Here is a 23,003-nt window from a genome sequence, read left to right as displayed (position 1 = left end):
CGGTTTCCCGCCATTTTAGCCCCGGCGGTGATAAGCCAGCGCAGCGCTGCCCTGGGGATTATGACTCCCCTACCGCCAGCCTGTTTCTGGTGGTTTGCACCGCCAGGAAGAGGCTGGCGGTAAGGGGACTCCTGGGGCCCCTGGAGGCCCCTGCACTGCCCATGCCACTGGCATGGGCAGTGCAGGGGCCCCCTAACAGGGCCCCGTGCTGCTTTTCACTGTCTGCATAGCAGACAGTGAAAAGCGCGACGGGTGCTACTGCACCCGTTGCACGGCCGCAACACCGCCGGCTTTATTAGGAGCCGGCTCCTATGTTGCGGCCGCATCCCCGCTGGGCCGGCCGGCGTAAACTAGGTTTGCGCCCGCCGGCCCAGCAGGGATGTTGTAATGGGAACCGCGGGAGTGTGGGCGCACAGCGGTTACAGCTTAGCGGGCGGCGTTAGCCACCCACCAATGTTGTAATGACCCCCACAGTCTTATTTGTGATGAGAAAAGGCTAAATGTCATGTTACTTGGAAATAGGGGTTTGAGTGGGGAGGCCACAGGGGATCTTCTCAGATTCACATGATCTACTATTAATAACACCTTTTGTGTCAAATTTCTTGTACTGCAACAGTGTGACACCAGGTTCTTGCGACCAGTATTCACACGTGAAATTCAAAGAATGTAATTAGTGAACACGTAAGGCAACACAATTTTATGTTCATTTTTATTGTGTCAGAATACGCCTGGGGGGGGAAGGGGGGGTGATGTGGATATAAAACCTACAGAGGCGTATGATTGTCTAAAGAACTGTTGTGTTCTATTATAGATTTTTTGTACTGTATGGGTAGATGCACGGCCCTGCTTTTCAGCTCTGCCAGACACAGATCCATTTAAGGAAATACACTCCTGTGAGATTCACTAGTATGAGTTCTCAATGTAATTTCGATCACAACAGAAATAACCTCTAGGTGTGACCAGCTATTGCTACACTGAAGGAAAACCAATATTAGGAGAATTATCTGGTCAAACAAATTAAACAAGCACATGCATACAAAATACGAAATCGTAGGATGATGTTTAAACAATTAGTTGTTGAGGAAGGATGCAACAACCACCATGTAACAAACAAAAGGCCACAAAGACAACCTCTCAAGAGGGATTCTATTACCTGAACTGAGCCTTGATGTTGCTAGGACTGGCTGATCTAGTTTGTATTTCTTTCTCTTGTTTTTCTCGCAGGATTCTTTCAGCTAGCAAGAAGTACGTAGCTGTGATGTGATTATATTTGTTGGTTTCCAAGGCCCTTGAAGAAAGATAAAAGTGTCATTTTAATATAAAAAAAAACAATAAAATCCATGTTCTCGCACTTCAACAGTAAATATTGTTTGTCGTGTTTATTTTGTTTAAAGGCAATGGATGAAAGGTGCAGTAGTTTACTGCTGTAATTCACACACAAGGGTACCTGCAGAAAAAGAACCGGCTTACAAGTCAGGTACGACCACGATAATTAGAGGATAATGTAGTTTTTCTCACTCAGTAAGACTGTCCGAGTGATCGGGTCGGCAACAGAATCCGGTAGGAAGACAGGGGGTACAAGATGGTGGAAGAATGGATGATAAATGCAGGTCTTTCGTAAAAATAGCAACGCCAGATACCTGCAGGTTTCGCCAATGACAAAGACAACCACTGTTTCCACAGCAGGCTAGCTCACCAAAATCAGTGCTCGTGCATGCGTTCTAAGGAACATTTTTAAATTTAAAGATGCTGGCTCTCTATATATCCATCAATTTAAACAATTTCTGGAGTACCAGAAAATACTCTAAATAAGAAAACTGAAGGGGAAAACTGGCCAAAGACAACTGACTTATTTCATATGTAGTTACAGCGCTTAGATAGCAGATGTTTGAAGACTCTTTGAATTTCCACCCAACATTATTTGGGTATTGAATTGCCCACAACATAAAATAACAGTATCAGAATCATCCAGGTTTAATCTTTCTTATTATAACTTCTCTCATAATGCAGGGATGTGGAATTCCTATAGCCCGACGCCCGGGACATCTTGTTTGGGGTCAAGGGCAACAAGTTTTTATGTTTACTTTGTCCTTGGGACAAGTAGGCCCAACCCTCTGCAGCACAAACCCTTTGGCTGCCTGTTTACAGAGAGTGGAACTCTCTACAGTTGAGGTAATGTGTTTCCAAAAGATAATGCTGTTCGAACTTGTATTTATGGTTCATTATTTGAAAACCTTCATTATTAGGGTGAGTGCTGTAAATAAATGTTTTAAGGTCACACTTCACTACTGACGTTGGTTCCAGTACAAATAAAAAAAAACGTGTATACACGTTTGAAAAGTTTAGGCTATGAGGCTAAGTATTATGCTCCCAGAATGCTCTCTGATTAGATGCAAATGAGGTGTCATTTAGTAAAATGTTTTGATGCATGCTAGTATTTCCCAAAAATATTTCTAATGGAAAATCAGTGTAACCATTTTCAACACGATTATGGGAAGCATGAAAATAAACAAACATTGACAAAGCCAACTGATCTGACATTTTTATAAGTCTTTTAGTTTCATCAATGCGTGTCTTGTTTTAACATGGCTTTTGTAACACTTTATTGTTGTGGGAGCTACCAGGCCCTCAACATTGTAACAAACACTGGCAAAAAAAAAAAAACGTTTTTGAACTCTAAAAGCACACGTTGCCACCAGTGGCATAACAAAGGCCCCGCAGCCGCCCTCCAGGGGGCCCCTTCAGCACAGCACCTGCCCTGAGTGAGTCTGGAGAGGGGGCTCCTCCATGTTCTTTGCAAAGGGGCACCCTCCAGTTTCGTTACGTCACTGATTGCCACTGTAGTTCCTGACACTGAACAAAACTACTTTGTGTGCCAATATGCTCCTTGTGGAAGAGAAGAATGCGATCACTCACAGTAAAGCCAGCCGAAAGAGAGAGAAATAGAAGTTTAATAAAAACAAAATGTCTTTGTTAACACCAGACCTAATTAGGGACCAAGACCCACATGTAGGTAGCTTTTTGCATGTCGCAAACAGCGACTTTCGCTGTTTGCGACGTGCAAAAAGCACATTGCGATGCACAAACCCAGTTTTGCGATGAGGAAGGGGTGTTCCCTTCCTAATTGCGACTCGCAGTGCAATGTAGGATTGTTTTGCGAACGCGGGCGCAAACCAATCGCAGTTTGCACCCATTTCAAATGGGTGCTAACACTTTCACAAAAGGGAATGTCACTGTAAACATTTTTTCAGAGCAGGCAGTGGTCCGCAGGACCACTGCCTGCTCTGAAAAAATGAAACGAAAACGTTTAATTTTTCGTTTTTGTAATGCATCTCGTTTTCCTTTAAGGTAAACGGGCTGCATTACAAAAAAAAAAAAATGCTTTATTGAAAAGCAGTCACAGACATGGTGGTCTGCTGTCTCCAGCAGGCCACCATCCCTGTGAGGCCGCCATTCGCAAGGGGGTCGCAAATTGCGACCCACCTCATGATTATTCATGAGGTGTGCATTTGCGAAGCCCTTGCGAATCACAGATTGTGTCAGGGACACCATCCTACATTCAGATTTGCGACTCGCAATTTGCGGGTCGCAAATCTGAACCTACCTACATGTGGCCCCAAATTCTTAAAGAAAGTCACAAAAGTGCACCCATGGTATATGTCGTACCCCTATAAAATATTTGTGAACTGTATTTTAGCATGGGTAAATACGCATATGTAGATTTGCCCATGTGAAAATCTATTGAGCATTTGCAAGTTCATTTTCCCTCCAGCCACTTTCTTCCCAACCCTGGAAGAAGTTCTAATTCTGCCATTGTCAGGAGTAAATGTCCAACCTTTCTTATTATGGGAAAATATTAGAGAGAAGCTGGTGAAGATCTTTAAAACATGTAGGTTAGTAGGTTTGCAGACTCAAAGGCATTCCAGCCCTGGAACTATTGCTTACTGCTTCCTCCAGCCCCAGTATGCAGATCTGTACAAAGGTGGAAAAAAATGGAAATTGCTACAGTAGGGATTGAAACTGCAAGTATTCAAGCCCTACTATGGTAGTAGCCCTGGCATAATCAGAGAGGCTATTATCAGAGCTCTTACATAATGAGATTGCTGCCATAATTTGGCGCCACACTACATGGCACCAAAGGGACAAGTAGATCTTTTTACAGGACAAGTAGATTTGAAAAGCAACCTGTCCCGTGGACAAGTAGATATTTTAATAAATTCCACACCCCTGCTCATACTTTAACAACTCAAAGTGAACACTTGGCAGCTGAAAGTCACGCTTGACGTCACTTTGGGTTCTCTGAAAGGCACAAATAAGTATGGCAAGAGATAACAGTAAAACAAAAACTTTACAAGATAGCCATCAATGTGTGTTGAGATTTTTTTCATAATAAAAGTAATACAATATGGACATAATGCAGGTATACCAACAAAATAAAATGAGCGCTCCTGTACCAATGTATAGAGAGCAACCAAGTCCTCACAAAAAAAGGAATAACAAAAACAAAAAATCAACACTTTCCCAGAGTTGGAGGGTGGATACTGCTTCCCAGACAGAGGAAGCGTACTGACTGTGTGCCTGTCGCTGGAGGAAGGAGGATCAGATACTGAAACGAGGGAAGACAGTAATAGGGCTCCCCTCAGAAATTCTATGAACACAGGGCTGCTGACTACCTCTTCCAGAGTACTGCCATTTGGTAGATGGGAAAGGGTGCGATTGTAGTTCCTATTGTTCAAAATCAGACCCTTATTGCAGCTTCAGGCAGGCTTATTACAGCCAAGTGAAGACATCATACAGTTTGAGCCCTTGTTTTGAACATACCTACTCGGAGCCAGCATTACTACAAAAAGCTTGCATCGAGGAACAGCCAGAAAATTACATTTGAAAGGAAGCCAACCAAAACCGGTTCCAAAACCTTTAGACAGTGGATCTACATCACCTGTCTGGAAAATGTGTATAAAAGTGGGATCAAAATCACACCATTGTGTTCAAGTACAAGCTGTTTTTGAACAGGGAAGGCGTGTTCAACAGAGTACTCTAAGAACTGTTGTGACAGGGCTGGTGTTTCTATGACCGCTCCCAGAGGTGAGGTGAGAGGTCACCACCTGAAGTCTGCACTATCTGCTGAAAGAGAAGAGTGAGGGTCTGCCTGGAGCCCGAAAGTCTGCTAAGAGGTGAAGGTGTGTGCTCGACCCTGTAGGAGGAATGACTGCTAGTAAAAGAAGTCCATTGTGTGTTCCTGGTGAAGGGAATAGCCAGAGAGAGTGAGAGACTGCAAAGGAGCAAAGTCAGGAACTAGCTGGGTGCGTGAAAGTGGTCACCCAGTCTCCTTGAATGGTTCTTATCAAGTACTGAGTGTGATGGAGAGTCTGTTGTGACAGAGTGATGCTGCCGACTTCAGAGTTGGAGAGCTCCGTCGACGCTGAAGATGGGCACACTCATCAGCCTAGAGGCCACAACTACTGAAGAACTACACAAAACCCAGAAAAGCTCAGAGGCTGCACACATGCTGTACAAGCATCCCATCTGCACCAGGCCCACGGAAGCTCTATCAGGGAAAGATCAGAGCTGCAAGTGGAGCCACTATGCTCGGAAACGCCAAGTCATCAAGTTCTGTGTGAGGCTGCAAAGGCAGTGCCAACAGCTCAACGTTGCCACAAGAGCACGACCGCTAAGCCAGTTGGAACAGCTGATGACTGCAACAGCACACCGTTAACGCAAGTTCCCTAGTACTGTGAGAGAATGTGCTGCAGATCGAGGTCTGCATAGCAAACTAAAGAATAAGTGAACTGTGGGGCGTACCTATGCCAAGGAGGTCATTTGAGACTTCTGCACCTGTGCTTAATCTGTGTCTTGTTCCACATTACACAAGAGAAATTGCAGAAGCTAAAGAACTCAGTCACTAGAGGAAGGGTGCCCAAGGGTGCAGCATCTAAAGGTGAATTGCAAACAGTAGTCCAGCCCTAATGAAGCATTTCTTTTAATTCAAAAGATAAGGCACTGGGGTGGACAAACCATTAATGTTGCTGTTAGCTGCCTGTTGAGTTCTGAGCTCTTTCCCACATTACACCCCTGAGAGGTGCGACTGCTCCCTGCTGTTACCCTGAGAATCAAGTGCAGAAAGGGTGTACTTAAACCAATTTGCAGAGCCACAGAAGGACGGACCCAGGACAGTGGTGGCAAACTACCTCACCTACCACTGTAAGGGGCCCACCTGTACCCCTCTCTGTCCTGTGCCCCCACTCCTCCACTTTCACCCCTAAGAGAAAGGTCTGACAGAAGACTTCCTATGACCTTGCCATCAGGGTCGGCAACAGAATCCGCTAGGAAGACAGGGGGTACAAGATGGTGGAAGAATGGATGATAAAGGCAGGTCTTTAGGAAAAATAGCAATGCCAAAGACCCCGACATCTGTAAGCTGCAGGCAGCTCAACACCTACCACTTTGCACCTGGGGCACCCTGAGCGGACGCTGCGGGTAGTATTTGTTCATTCTACTGGGGATAAGGTATGCTCTAGGGATATAATAAAAATTGATTAGGTTAAAGCAAGCATTTCTAAACACGCGGGGAATGCCAGCCAGTTATTTTCGACCAGTCCACGTCAGATATAGAGATGCGTACATCCATCGCCCATGTGTCTCTAAAGCTATGGAGTAGGGTGCAGGTGTCTCCCCGAAATGCATCATTTAGTCCTGTGATTGTCTTATGTTTGCGGGAGGAGCTGTAGATAGTATGTCAACCCTGTAATACTTTAGGTTCGGCCTGCCCGTTCTGTGAATTCTGCCTCAGTGTTGCAGTTAACGTTTCAAAGAAGAGGATTTGGGCTGCCGGTAAGTCACATGTGACTTCTAACTCGTGAGAGAACCTCGACTGTCCCCACATCTAAGGCCAACCAGTCCCCCAGGTTACCTGTAGCATCCTCCCAGAGGAAACAAGCCAACCAACGTAAGGGTAGGCTAGGGCAGTACGGAGTAGGTACCTTGGAGTTGGGCCTTCTGTAGATACCGCAGCCAACAATACCTGGCAACTGGCTGCAGGTTATGAAGTTCCACCTTAAGGCATTTGGGCTCCAACAAGAGTTGAATCAGCCACTGAACGATAGGGGTATCCGTTCCTCCGGTGCATTGCACCACATGCTTTTAGTGTACCATCTACTTACCCACTGCAGCTGAGCCGCCAGGTAGTACGCCTCAAAACCGGAGCCGCCAAGACACCATCCTGCACCGGCTGCTGCAGTTTTGTAAACGCCACTTGGCATCTCCCTGTCTTCCAAATTAGATCAACAAGTTACGAGCATGCGCCCCGGAATTTACCAGTGGGGATTATAGCAGATAAGGTGGTAAAATGATATAGCAATCTTGGAAAGGTTATCATTTTAGCAACTGTCACTCACCGCGCTACAGATAGTGGGGGCGATTTACAGATTTTTTCCTACTGCGGAGCGCCAGAAGAGTGCTACCTATGCTACCTTCTAGTAGGTCTGGTTCTGTCCAGCAGAGCTCCCAAATAGTGGAAGGTTATGGTTTCCCCGTTAACCGCCGCAAGGGAAGAGTTGCCCTCAGGCATGGGACGCAGGGAAAACACGTTAGTCATCTGCCAGTTTACTCGCAGGCCTGATATATTCCTAAAGTCCTGAAGGTGGCAGGAGGCCCCATGGATGTCAGCTCGATAGTCTTTGAGGAAAATCAGCATGTCATCTGCATAACTGGTGGTAAACATCACCTCGGAGTATTATACCCTCATAAAATGTACCTTGCCGTGCACTACATGCCAGGGGCTCCACCGCAATAGCAAATGATACTGGGGGATGAAGGACTGCCAAGACTCTTTCCACTCGGTACACGTCTGAGATTATACCCACCTTTTAACCCTTCCCTGTGGGGTCCATATATATAAATCTGGTCCAGGTAATAAACCCGCCGGCCAGACCCATTTTGTGCATGACTGCATATAGGTAGTCTCAGTCAAACCTATCAAAGGCCCTTTCGATGCCCACAGACATCAACATTAGGTCCTCATTTGTAGCCCATGCAGCATCGTTGTTAACCTCCTAATATTCATATATGTGTTCCGCTGTGGTCTCTATTAGCAGATAAAAATGTGGCAGCATCCGTGCTGCTAAGATCCGGCTTAGGATGTTGTAATCAAGGTCTAGTTTAACATCAACAGTAGCCTACAGACAGTCATATCATGTGGCAGCTGTCTCGGTTTAAAGGAGATTATCGAAGCCTCTATCGTGGTAGGGGTAGAACACGGTCAGTCTTTGCCTGTTGATCAACTTCAGTCAGGTGTGGGGTCAGTTAGTCAACACAAGCAGCATAAAATTCCATCGGGAGACCATCAGAGCCCGCTAACTTAATCCATGCTATAGGTTTAATTGACACTGACACCCCTCCTAACTATATGTCGGCACCCAATGCCTCTGCCATATCTGGTGAGAGAAAGATTAAAGGCTGTATGTGGATGGCGTGTGTATAATGTGGAGTAATAGGTTTCCAAAAGAGTGTTAATGTTTCGCTAGTTGTAGACACAGGTTTTCAATTCATCAATCATCTCTAATAGTTGCGATCCACATTTATTGGGTCCGCCAGCCAGGCCGGAATGCTCCAGCAACAAACATCACCCCCCCTCGTAAAATTGTCCTGGGGTAGGCAAGCCAACTGCCTTAAAGTGAGCAATGTCCCACAGTTCAGTCCAGGCCCACCACCATACCTACCAGGGATTTTGTCTTTGGCCTCCAGATCGAGGACACCCATCCCCAGGCGCTCCTCGATACAGACCAGTGCAGCAGTCCGATCACCTGGCTGCCAGGTACCCTATGAAACAGTCCTCTGTGTCAGGGCACTCACCGGGGATCCAGGCAGGTGCCACCATGCTCTACCTCTCCTCCCTACTCACCTTGGTTCACTGAGCCCCAGGGACACCGACTCTGGCCTGTATTCCTCCGCAAACCAAAGCGGCCCGGCTCCAGGCAAATCTTGCTCCTTTGCTTGTTGTGCACCCACACTGCGGTCGGCTAGGCACCAGTGCAGGGAGGGGGTTCCAGCTCTAGTGGTTACCAGCAGGGTATCTAAGCAAATCAACGCAGGGCCAGAGGGAGCGCCGTAGTTGGGAGCACATGGTCAGCCCTTCACTTTTCCACCGCGGGTACCCCTATCTTGTTCGGCCACACACAAGAGGGAAATCCCAGCTCAGAGCCCCCACAGAACGGAAGCAAATGGCACAGCCCCCTCTGACACAGTTTGGTGACTGGCAGAGTGGGGGGAGCGGGGGATCTTGATGGGGGCAGGGGTATATAGGGGTCTCTTTCCAAAGTCCTGAACTGAAGTAAAACTATTAGCTGGATAGAGCAAAGATTTACTCTGTTGCGGGGGTTTTAGGGGAAACCAGGTCAACCAAAGTACTAACTTTGTACATTCTAATCAGGAGGAAGTGCACTGCACAGTAAAAAGGCCCCCTGGTCCTCACTATCATTCTGGCAGATTCAGTATGTTATTTTGTTCAAGAACCCTGCATCACAAATCTCCTCACATGTGTGCTAAATTATTCTCACAAGCAGAGTGCCAGAATCGGTTTGCTAAAATGTAATACATTGTGGCTTAATAGAGTCATTGGGTGCTGGTGGTGGGCTCTAGCACTCAGTTTCAAAGATCAAGACTTATTTTTCATAATCTGACCCAGTGCAAGAGAGAGAAGTACAAAAGAAATAATGAAGTATGAAGGCAAATGGAGAAAACAGTGAAAGTGTAAAGGCAATAATGAAAATAACCTGCAAGCCTGAGATAGACAGGGACTTTGGGGTCATGGAAGAAAGAGGTATGGGGTAAAATCAATACTAAGCAGCCTTAGAATCTTCAACAATAGCAATCCACTGCAAGTTTATAAGAGAAACTTTGGGTCCATACATTTATTTATTAAGCAATGGGAGTAACCCAAAATGGTAACACTTTTAAAAATGGGCGGCATTACACTAATGGATGGCGGCAGATGGGTATGGTAGTGGGGCGCAGGCCTTTTTACCAGCACCCCAGCAGGAAGACAGCCTAAGGGCTCTCTGTGGTACGTTCATGTAGTTGTGATGGGGTGTCTGACTATATGAAGAATGAAGTGCTCATAAGACAGCTTGTGTACATGATAGGTGTTACCCCTGAGCTGCCTCAACCCTGGATTTGCGTAGCTAATATGCTTGTTGGTTATAGTACTAATCACTCCTTTGGTTCATGCATGACCCCCTCAGCTGCTCTTCTGATTCTCTAACAGGAGGTGAGGATTATGCTTATCTTTATCTATCCAGCAGCCATTTTCAACATTAAATCAAGAATTAACTTTCCCATGAACACTAGGGAAACTGGAAGTAACAAGGTCAGTCAATCAGAAGTCCTGTATGGATAAAACAGTAATTTGCCACACGTCGTGACTCTTCTTTCTTCGTTGCTCCAGCAGCTGCCAGTTAACTATCACCAACTCTCTTTCAGATCTGGGCCTTTGCTTTCCCTCTAAGTGGCTAAACTGGTTAATATCTGTTATGCTTAACTCTGTTCTATTTCCTTATTCAGCAGCACATCTAAATACTGAAGCAAGACTGCAGTTTTGCAAATCAGTTCTCCAACCACCTGAGGGTGCTTCCACCACTCTTGCATTTTATACACTGCACTATATCCGCAACCAACGTGTAATTTCCTCCACGGGATATTCTGAAGTTTGAGAAGCCCACAGATCACGGAATAATACAATTATAATTCCAGCTGCCCCACAGTCTGCCACCTCTGGCCGGGATTCATACGAGTTAAAACACCACTTGCCTCCCAAAATAAATTGGGACACTGACCAGGGAGCAAACCCTTATAGAGTACAAGCAGTGCACAGGTGTACCTGGGTGTAAGACCAGACAGAGCCCACTGAGATGGGGGTGAGGGGGGGGGGGGGGGGGGGGTTAATTCACCTGGACTGCCGAGGAAAAACATTTGCCCAACCATGGAAAACTCGAAATATCTACTCGCCCTCTTGCTATGGCGAGTCATATTTTATTAGGTCGAGCTATTTTTATGAGTTACTTGCCCCGTATAATGGGTTGACAAAAACCAGGTGGTAAAGGCACCTTTAAATCTTGCTATTATCTTGACATATTTACTCTGTGTTCAAAGACAGAGGTTAAAGGTCAGTTCGTCTTCTTACAATTATTTTTCATTCGGACTGCAGAGTTCCAGGATTTTGTAAGGTCTGTGTAGGTTTTTCCTAACACACAACATTTAAATAACTAAGTTAACTGTACAAACATTTCAAAATATATTTCTGTAGTTGTGAAAGCTCATTTTTTGTACTTCTATGTGATTTCAAAAATATTTTAATAGGATGAAGACAAATCAGAACACTTTACTTGGTGATGTGCAAATGATAACTGGGTTTCTGAAACCTAATTTTCACAAATTATTGTTAATACACTATATAGTTTTATTAGTGAAGCTGCAAGTTGGTGGGACATTTTTGGGAAATTTACTGTCTATAAATGAGTGTGCTACCACATCATGCTTTGTAATATATATATATTAAAAGTGTGTGCTTAACCAAACTGAGTAACACTCCTGCCCTTGTGGCAATGTTATTAGTAAACTAAGAGGTAAGTCATGGATCATATGTACCCTATAAGTGGGCTAGATTTTTATTATACATGGAGCAAATGTTTAGTCTATTTGATCAAACAAAAGATTTTTTTTTAACAGCAGAAATGCTGAACTCACATACATGAAGGTGCACTCAAGCGAGAATGAAGAAAAAGGAGACTGGAAAATAAAATATTTGGCTAGGATCACAAGTAGATCAGTTAGGTAGAGAAGAGTATTCAAGTTACTCAACCTGCAGGTCTAGTAAAATGTTTATGATTTACCTCAGTCGACTGATGCATCCGCTGTAGGAATATGTGTTTGAAACAGTGGTCAAAGGTTGAAATCTCAGCAACCTTTAATCCTTCTTTGGTTAATAAACATGTACCATTGAAACGGGTAGCAAGAATGATCTATTAATGGTGAATAGTGTAAAGAGACCCTTTGGGCTCTGCAAATACATCATTTATGTGGTGTTATATTTAACTAATTTTCAACATGTGTAGCAGCAGTAGTGGTGACATTGACTGAGTCAGATATTGGAGGGTGCATGGCACACGATTAGCTATGCCCGAATTCTATGAACCCTTCTGATGAAGATCGATACATGACACTTTCTTCCTCTGCTCAGCCAGAAATTTAGAGGTATTTTGGACTTGTAAATTACTCCCTGCCCAGAAAATCTTTCAGTGACCTGTACCAGCACTACAAACCTTTCAGAAGCAAATCTGACAAGTGACCGACCCTTACTTACCTCACCTGCATTTTACAGGTCATGTGACCGACTATTTTGATAGTACAGAGAGTCTGCTAATGAGGATGAGGACATGAAATAGACTGCTTCAAGTCTACTCACCTTTCGGAGACAATCTTCACAGGTGAATGAAGTGCTACAAAGTTGCCCCACATTATTGTGACACCTTCAGTCAGTCAGGAGGGCCTTTAGCCAGAAGCACCCTGCCTTCAGGAACTGTAGTTGTCTCATCAAGCGAAAACCAGGCTGTGGGTTTTATTGCATTAATTTGGGAACTAGGGGTTGAACAGGAGGATATGGGTGGTGGGGGGGGGGGGGGTATATCGAAGATATAGAACTGGCTGTTCTTCAATCCTAGCATTCTTTCAGAAGATGGTTAGGAAAAAAGTCAAACATGCATTAAAATACAAATTATGTGAAATCATAAAAAGGCGGACTAGTATTGCTTAAGTAAACTCCAGAATTACTAAAATTATATACAAATGGGTAGTTCTGAGCACATTTCCTTATATAAAAGTAATTGGTGATTTGATTCCTTCTCCTAGCATATAAAATGAAAAGGCTCACTGGGGGCAGGGAGGAAACTCTTTCCTTACCAGGAAATGAGCTCATGCCAACTGGAAGTACAGAGGCGTTACGAGGACTCCATCAAGAAGGCCCTGAAATAATAGGTGGCTCAGGGTCCCATACTTGATGAAACTTGGACGGAGATATTAAAAAAAAATAATAATAATCACTAGAAAAATAACTTGTAAAACATTTTTCAACATGAACGACATTCAGAAAGTAAAAACTTGGCGAACGTCATTCATTTTGAAAATCTGTTGACACTATTCAAGTGGAAAGTGATTGACAAGGCGGTTTTGGTCTGAATCACATGAATATTTAATCCACAAAAGCCAATATTAAAGACTTTTTCATACATATGTCGAAGGACCATAAGACACAGGAATAAACAACTATATTATGATTTTTGCAAGCAGCATTTACAATGACAATTAGACAGCTAACTTACTCTATGATACTATCACGGTCTGCAATATCCCCAAGGACCATGCGCTGTATTATACTGTTGTGCTCTTCCTCTGAAAGGTTCTTGTATGAAACAAGCGGGATGTTATATTTTGTTGCAGGGGAAGGATCGACCCCTTGAAGCCACGGATGGTTCTCAATTTCTTCCAAAGACGCTCGCCTCTTTGGGTCTCTTTGCAACATTCGAGTGATTAGACTAGAAAAAAAGTAAATGTATGTCAGCATTGCGGTTACGAAAACAAGATTGTTGCTTGCAATGTGGATGCAAGCAAGCACTCCTAATGGTGAACATGCATCTAACAAATCGCATTTAAAAGTTACCAATTGCATTATTGTACAAACTACAATAGACTAAAAATGTACATTTAACAGTCAAAGGGGAAAATATTTAATTCACTTTTGGCTGCTTAACAAATTAGTTGTGCATTATGTTATATCTAATTTTTTACAAGCTTCTGAGCAACCTCATACATCCACTGGTTTCCCCAAGGCTTTGTGCCAGGACTAATGCTAGGGAGATGAATTCCTCAAAAGATGACTCACTGCAGCCCGTTTGGTTCTGCAAAGACTAAGATTACTTACAGGCTTTCAATTAGTAGAATTTATTCACGCAGGCAGTCCAATCACCTGCAAAACAATTTTGTCTGGATGGCAGTGTCAGTCACATAGCCCGTTCCCACACAGTGGCAGAGGGAACTATGCCACTATCCAAATATTCTTAAGTAGTCATAAATTGGCAGAATTCAAAGGAAAAGGTGCCTGTAATAATCCACACCTGAGCTGTAATGTGATTAGGCACCATCACTGAACTCAAGGAATCCAGGTAAGCGCCAGTATCGTTGTACCACTAAAATGTATTACCAAGATCCTTGTAATGGAAGCAACTGACCCCAGTCCTTTGGCCCACAAGGTCTAACAATCCACAAAACGATAAGGCTCCGTGAAAACTATTTGACTCTGAACTTTCACTTTCGGTGGCTCAAATAACATAGCAGTCAAGGTTGGCAACATACAGTTCTTGTAATACAAAATGATTTAACTTCTTCCAGCCAATTTTAGGGTGGAGTTGACAAGAGCCCCTGCCATGGCATCTACACTACTTCAACATCTACAAAGCACTTCCTAAGAAACTCAGTACCGGGCTACAGAGCCAGGCAGGCAGGCTGTGCCTAAATTCCACAAAGATGATACCAGGCCGGCTGCGATAGCGCTCCAATGTCTTTCACCCAAACTCGGGATCGAATCCAAGGTCCTTGGCACTTCCCTTGCAGTTTACTGGGGCACTACACTCGAGCTAGAAACTGCAGCTCTTTAGATTCTCCCCTTATAAATCAACAACCATGAATGAGACTGGAAAGTGCCACAACACCATCCTGAAATTTGAGCTGGACCACTTATTATTCAGTAAGGAACTAAAAAATGAACTATTCAGACTTATTAACTCGATGATTAGGGGTGGTGATCAAGGAATCAGACACTGACCCTCATCCATCCTATCCTTTTTAGGTCGCAGCCGACCAGACAGAGCAGCTGTCCGGTTTGCTAACAACATCTTGGGGATATTCAGAAAGTTGACCTAGAAACGCATTCTGCACCTTGCTTGCCATTAGCTTTGTGGTTTGTAACTCACATTTTCTTGCTTTCCATTTGCTGGCTTGATTTGTTTTAGGCTGTCCAGCCTGAGTTCGGTCCTTCCCTTGCCAAAAACCTCATTTACAGTGTCCTTTCGACTGCTCCTTTTCTGATAACAGGCCCGCAAATCTTGTTCTTATCTCATCAGATTTGCTGTGCATTCAAAGAATGAGGTAGAATGTCAGGTACTGTCTTCCGAGGGTGTTTGTTTACTTTTCTTTCTCTGACTTTAAAGTGAGAGGATTTATGTGACAATCTTTCTGGACACTGGGGGTAGGAAAGAGGCTTTTTCTAGCACACGACAACATGTAAATGAACTGTGTAAGTATTTTAGGATATATATTTTAGGAACATAATGAAGCATATGTTGTTATTTCCGAAGAGTGTTGGAAACAAATACTTTAATATGATGAAAACAAATTATCATATGCCATGCAATTTCCCCACATTTTCATCTGTGCCCTGTATAGATTAGTGAAACTCTATGCCTGTGCAAATGTAATGGTCCTTTCAATTGAAAATGCGTTGTCTGTAATGGCAGGGCGCTACCACACCATGAATACTCCACTCTATCCTGCACCACTCCACAGCACTACTCTTCTCGACGGCACAGCAGTCTATCCCGCTTCACTCTACCCTGTGCCTCTATTCTATGCCAGTGCACTAATCACCACTCTACACTACACCACTCCACTTTTTGCCACTGCACTCTACACCACTCCAGTCTAGGCCACACCAATCTACTCTGCACAACTACATTCTTTGCCGCTGTGCTCTACAACACTGCACTCTATTCCAATACACTCTAACACTCAACTCAAAGCCCCTGCACTATATGCCAATCCACTGTACGCCACTCTTATCTATTATGCACCACTGCACTCTATGCCTCTGCACTTTACAAAACTTTACTCTGCCATTACACTCTATGCCCGTGCACTCTACCCTGCACCACTCCATGCCACTGACTACACCACCCCAGTCTATGCCACTGCACTCTACATCACTGTACTCTGTCACTGCACTCTAAGCCACTCTAATCTTCTCAACTGCACGGACACACTCCTCTGCAACACTGCACTCTACGCCATGCCACTCTCCTCCTCACCACGCCACTAATCTAGACCACTGCATTCAACGACGCTGCACTGTATGTTGGTGAATTCAATGCCACTATACTCTGCAAAACTCTACACCGATGCACACTACACCAGTCCACTCTAGTCTATTCCACTAGTGTATGCCACTCTACGTGACTCCACACTATGCCACTCCAATACAAGATACTCTCTGCCACTCCACAACACTTTACTCCACTCGTCATTCCACAGTATGACACTCCACGCGACTCTCCTCTACTCCACTAACTTTTAGCCATGCCGAACAGCAGGTATGCTGTGTACAACATGGCTAAAACACATTGTGAAAGCCAATAGTGCTTGCATAAGCGAGACTTATTGTCTTTGCAAATGTGTGTTCTTCCAAGTGTTTGCTCCTCGATTGCTCTCAAATAATTTCAAAAGGCAAAAGCATATTTAACAAGCTTCAGCAAATTCAACATCGTCTCGCCTATGCGAGATCTATTGTCTTTATCTGTTATTTTTTTAGCCATGCTGTACAGCAGCATGGTTGAAAGTATTTATTTATAAAAAAGTGCTCTGAGTCAATGTGGGTCGCATCACAGGGCTTTTCTTTTTTTGTTCTAATTTTAACCTTCAACCATTAGTGCAAAGCTGCCGCAATGCTGTACAACATATCAAAAACAAAAATTGATAAAACCAACGGATCTCACATAAGCAAGACCTATTGGCCTTGTTAATGCTTGTTTTTAAAATATGTTGTGGAAGAGAACCATGCCACTGTCCAGCCATCACTCCTTTTATGCTGCAGGTTTTCCTTTGGGCCAAGTACCACTAAAAAATGGATCCGTGGCTATGAACCTGCTGAAGACCATTACACTTAAAACTGATACAGCAGAATCTGGTGCTGCTCACCATATCGCTGGGCACCCTTAACGAGCACAAACTATTTAACCTCGTACACTACACACATGGCAGGAGACACTGACAGTACTAAGGTGAAAATGCACACTGACCTGCCCAACCTCACAGTCACATTACAGATCCTGATTGCACGCTGTATGATTACATTATATAGTGTATGGATGAGTAATTCCACCAACCTAGTAGCGTTCTCAAAAGAAACATGGCACTCATCTGGGCGCAGTTACTCTTGCCAGTAAACAACTAAATGCTTTTTACTATAACAAAGGGAACAGACAGGCATTGCCAAATCTTGCTTTGTATATCCCCATCGAAGTTTCCTGATGCCAGACAGTGTCGGAGACAAGTCGCATCTTTGCTGCTACTGTAAATTCTAAGAAAGCTGAATAGGTTGGGGTGTCTGCTGCAGGCATACTTGCGAAATGGAAGTCGCAGTACAGAGACTGCGCAGTACATTGTTCCAAATCAAGGGCGGTGAGATTTAGAATCCCAGCTGAGAAACAGTGGCATGTTTCATGCAGCACACATGTAGGTTTATATGGCATGCTTTGAAGACTAACCACCTGATTTAGAGTCTGGCGGAGGGATTGTAACCTGTACGCTAAAATATAAATCCCACAGGATATAATGGGATTTACATTTCGGAGGGCGGGATATCCATCATGTTTCTGATGGGGTAACCCGTCCGCCAAACTCTAAATCAGGCCCCATGTCTGTAAGCAAGTGATACAAACATACTTTATTTAATCTTATTATGTAGCGGGAGTTTGGAGTCTACAGGACTCTCATCCCTATACATTGCAGAATCACCTACATTTTGCCTTAGCGCAGAGAGGCCATCTAGAGAACAACAGGTGCTGTATTTGAAACCTCACTCCTTCCAACCTGGGGGATCAGTAGTCTGCTGCCTGGCCAGGGGGCGGTCGGGCATGGAAGGTTTGCTACAGTGGCAATGGACAGCCGATTCCAAAAGTCTGATACCAAACAGAGATGTTCTGTGGTTCCACTCACCAACCACACGATCGACACATCTGGATTCACACCCAACCATTCCACACACGATTGGGACTTCCACTAGATACACTGGTTTGGACAAGGACCAACCAATCTGACCCCTCCTTGATTGCAATGCCAGTCACAGTAACACACAACATCTTTCCAATGCTCATAACAAGTGGGCCCTCGGTAATCAAGACTGTGGTTTGAATGAAATCGCAAAGATGAAGGGAAAAATCCAGTGAACCCATGCGCTGAGAGGCCATGCAATTGAAGAACTGGTTACATACAGAAAAAGGAACGCACCTAGAGCAATGATTTTACTATACCTATATCATTCAGCAGAATCAGACCCATTTAAAAGATTTTAGCATTGGCAAAGGCAGATTTCCCCATTTCATTTTTAGGAAAAGGTTTAGTTTTTTATTCAAGAAGCAGCCATCAAAGGTGAAACCTCAGGACATCTTGGTTTACTGTAAGATGAAATTCGATAGAAAGGTTTAACTTCTTAAAAGGCTGTAAAACGCGAGACCTACAGCAAGAATGGAATATAGTCCAACATATGAATAGGAGACTGATACAGAACACCATCGTCAGACTAAAGCATGCCTTCGACACTAGGAGGCCACCTAGTTTTATACGGGTGTAAAACATTGAAAGGGAGTATGAACCCAGAATAAGAATGATTGGTCAAGGGGAACTACATAAGGGTTCAAACACAGCAGACTACCATTGACGCAGCAAGGACTTCCCCAACAAGAATGCAGTGGGGCATTGTGTGTGCAGGATTTTTAGCCACAAAGTGAAATCACACAGAGACCTAATGATGGTTGCATCAGCTCCCAGCTTGACAACATCACACACTGGTGTAGACCAGTGGGGCTTCAGTTTGTGTCTTGGCTCAGGTCCAAACCAGATTCTCCACAGCTTGCAATACACTACATACTCATGTAATAAAAACATTAACAAATGCCAGATCCAATCAATCCTGATGGATTAGTTATAATTTTACTGGATTTTACCATGCACCAGGTGGCAAGGAGGATCTTAAAACTCAATTACATAATGGTAGTGAATAAGGAATAAAGAAGAGAAGGTTAAAAGTTCATGACTATATTAGCTCTAGCCTTCGATAGGATGGAGTCACCATCAACCATTCAAGCCCATTTGGGGAAGATGAAGATGCATTTGCCTGTGGCATTGATGATTCTCCAGCAAATGGATCCTTACTAGAATAGCAGATTTTTTTTTTTAACAACAAATCCAATTTCAGGCAAGTCTTCCAGAATAACTTTGTTTCTCTTTCACACGCTGGAACACTGTCACTTTTGAAATGTAATTGCACAATTCAGTTCAGCCCTTTTGTTCTAAGCGACATGGATTTCAGCGATCACACGATACGTTGCAATTGCTAACTTGACAAACCTACTGATTTAAGAGCTAATCTACTCCCCTTTCAACAAACAGTTCTCTCAGTCATCCTACCGCTTATAGGGAAGCTGCAACTGAACTGGTTACAAGATGAAACCCAGCTCCATGAAAAGAAATACCCTGTGTATTGTTCGGAAAGGCATTCCTTGCAGATATTGCTGGTGATCCCAAAGGACAGCAGTGCACTAGGCAGGAATATCTGCTGATGAAGATACGTGTTCGTGAGGTTAAAACTAGCAACAGACCACAATGCTTGTTTACGGATATTAATTTCCCATTATGACATCTGGGTCGGAGGCCTTTCTTCAAATGCCTTGGTATCTCTTGCCACTTATTGTGAGGTCATTATCAGGCCAAAGGTTGTAGGCTATATTTTCCACTGGTGTCATCAATATACTATTAAGTAATTTTAAAAATTTGAAAAGTTCACCTCCTTTCGGTCACAGAATGGTGAAAAGTACTCATGGGCTATCTTAAATTCCTTTTTGGTGAATGACTCGGAGATACAAGTGGCAGAACACCAAGGTAAGAGATACTGGAGAATAAGCTTCATAGATCAGTAAATGTCTTCCCCCCCAGCATGACTGCATCTTAATAGTCCCATGCTTCTGAAATAGATTACTAGAGAGGCTTGAAAGAGGGTGTGCAGGCCAAGCCTAATCCACATGAGGTGTGGGTCTACCATGAGATTATAGATTGTATTTCATCCAGAATGGAGTAATGGATATATAGTTGGGTGCCGTGCAAATAACTGTCAGATTATTGATAGGCAGCAATAACACGGAACTCGGTCTGCTTGGGAATACCCTGGTTAAAAGTTGGTATTCATCGCAATAGACAATTTATGACACAACATGCTTGGGAGACACTGTACAGTATAAAGAGAGGTGCCCTATACTGCACAGAGCTGGGTCAGACTCCCGAAAATCCCCTTCACATAAACTTGGGATCGAAGCACTCTTTCAATTCAATTTTAAATACCACTACAGCTCTATGTATGCATACACAAACAGCAGGCCTGATGGCAACAACAAACCCAGTATCGCAGGGGAAGAATGATAAGAGATCAATTTTGTCTGGATTACATTACATGCCCAGCAGGAATCTATCTGATGCAAAGTAAAAAAAAAAAGTTTGAGATGGATTTCCTGAGAACGAAATGCATCTGAACACTTTCTCGAAACAATATTTGACTTTTTAAAAAGCATGAAAAAACAACCAATGTGAAAAAGAGATCACATTGCTTTCAAACTCCTGCTAAAGCATAACCGCATTTCTTTTTTTAGAAGCAGGAAGTAACTCTAAAGTATCAAAGGACTCTGGCAGAGGACTGATGTCACGAGTACAGGAAGAGAACGCCAAAGAACCATTGCTATGGGTATGCATTTGTACGAAACGCTTCGCAAGGATTAAAAGAAGAATAAGGAGAGCATGAAAATGTTTTCTCTGTGTATGCATTAGGGAAAGATGTCAAATAAAATATGAACACACATTTGACTAATTAAAAGAAAGTAGCCGTTTAGTTCAGACACAAAAAAATATAAAGGCTCTTAGAAAATAAACAGTTCTTCTGGGAAGTATACTTTGTTCTAAAAAAGAAACTTTTCCACTTCCTTAAGAATCTATGAGCAGAACAAAGGGAGATCCGGTTAACTGTAATTGAAGGCCTTAGAAATCAGGCTAGGAGTACAGAGACGTGAATATAAAATGCTCAGGCTTTTTTTTTTGGTTTTAAGAGAGAAATTGCTCCCTTCGGATATTTGACCTGGTTCTAATACAACAGGTTTTGATGAACAGGGGAACCGAGGGTTCAGAGAAATAAGGTTTTCTGCCCAAACTGTTAAACCTTGGTCAAGATGGGCAGCTAGAATTATACCAAGCCTGGTGTATTAAAAAAAAAAAAACGAGAGGAAGCATTTCGCACTAAAATATAGCGTGAAATGGCAGATTTGCATTTTGCGTAAATGAGTGATTATGAGAATCGTGCACGGCCCTTGTTGAAGATCAGGAACTGAGAGATAGTATGCAGGAACAACAAGTAGCATATTTTGAAGAACAGTTTGCATGCTGTGCTTGCGAAATCACTTCTTCCAACCAATAATGTTCTGAAAACAAGCTGTGTCAAGAAACGTTTGTGCTGAAGTTAAGTTCATCGAGTGTCATAAATGTACCAGCTGCATATCTGGGAACGGTATCACTTTTATATTCTACTGCAGAGGAATGATTAAATCGGAGTGAGAAAATTCTCAAAGCAATTCAGATAGTCCATTTTATTGAGTGCCTTCAGGCTTAAGCAATGCATATTGTCAAAGGTTCCCAAATACCTATGGTTGAGGCGGCTGCTATGAAAGCAAGTACATCTACAGTGTGGGCATAATGTTTCCAATGTTTGCACTGGGTAGCAACACAAGTTCAATTGTAAATCTGAATATAATTCTACAGTTATGACACGTGATTTTTCTAACCGCATTAACAAGCAATCACGCAAACTCCACATATATTACGCAAACTCCACATCCACTTCAGCCCACAATCAAACCCAATAGACCTTGTCAAACGCCTCGTTATCTTATTTATAGAACCAATGCTAACCACATGGCCCATCTCCACCTCAGAAGAAACTGCTGCCACCAGGACGCCATCCCCTCAGGGGCCCCATCGGAACCCTGCCCCCACCACGCCTACTCCAGAGGACTGCAACCCATCAGCACCATACTCACACCCATTCTGAGTGCCTGAATCACTGCCATGGATGACATTTGCATGATTCTGGACAAAGGACACACAGCAGCTTTCATCTTCCAGGACATCTCCACAGCATTTGATAGTCTCCCACCCCATTCAACGCCTACATGTCAAGGGAATTCCAAGGCATGCAATTCAATGGATCTGCTCTTTTTCACTTGAAGGACCCAGTCAGTCACCCTGGCATCGTATAACTCAAAATCCTGCACCATCATCTGTGGAGTTCCACAAGGATCCTACCTACGTCCGACCTTCTTCAACACATCCATAATACCTCTAGCCCGCATCAACCATTCTCACGATATCAAAGTCTTCTCCTATGCTGATGGAACGCAACTGAATTCTCCCTTGCAGAAAAGGCAGCCAGTACTTGGATCGAGTGCAATGTTTGCATGACCGAACTCGCCCATCGGATGAAGACCAACTGGCTAAACCTGAACACCAACAAGACTGAAATCGTGATAGTCAGGAAGAGTGCATCACCATGGGACTCCACCTGTTGGCCAACAGATCTAGGACACCCGCCTCCTCAAACTTGGCATGACCGCCTAAGTCAATGCCATCACTTCTCCATATTTCCATACTCTTAAGATGCTAAAGTAGTTTTCCAAAATAGCTCATAATTAACACCTGGAACACCAAAATGCATGCCCTAGTCACAAGCAAGCTGGACTATGGGAACACCCTGTATGCCGGGCTCACAAAAACTCAGACAGCTCCAGACCATTAACAGCTTGGCAGTCAGATTCTCCCCTCAACCTCCCATGCCAAATGCACATCACACTACATCTGAATGAGCTCCACTGGCA

General features: G+C 43.7%; 1 protein-coding gene across 2 annotated transcripts in view; it reads right to left on the bottom strand.

The window, feature by feature from the left end:
• Positions 1 to 23,003, bottom strand: part of SNRK (SNF related kinase) — an 87,692-nt gene that overhangs the window by 20,467 nt on the left and 44,222 nt on the right. For both annotated transcript variants that reach the window (XM_069211967.1, XM_069211968.1), the window contains exons 5-6: positions 13,371 to 13,583; positions 1,154 to 1,288 (exon numbers count right to left, since the gene is read on the bottom strand). In XM_069211967.1, coding sequence (XP_069068068.1) covers positions 1,154 to 1,288; positions 13,371 to 13,583 — 348 coding nt within the window. The remainder of the gene's footprint in view (positions 1 to 1,153; positions 1,289 to 13,370; positions 13,584 to 23,003) is intronic.

Source organism: Pleurodeles waltl, chromosome 10, assembly GCF_031143425.1.
Source record: "Pleurodeles waltl isolate 20211129_DDA chromosome 10, aPleWal1.hap1.20221129, whole genome shotgun sequence".
In the NCBI taxonomy this organism is placed as follows: Eukaryota; Metazoa; Chordata; class Amphibia; order Caudata; family Salamandridae; genus Pleurodeles; species Pleurodeles waltl.
This window is presented reverse-complemented; position numbering and strand designations above follow the sequence as displayed.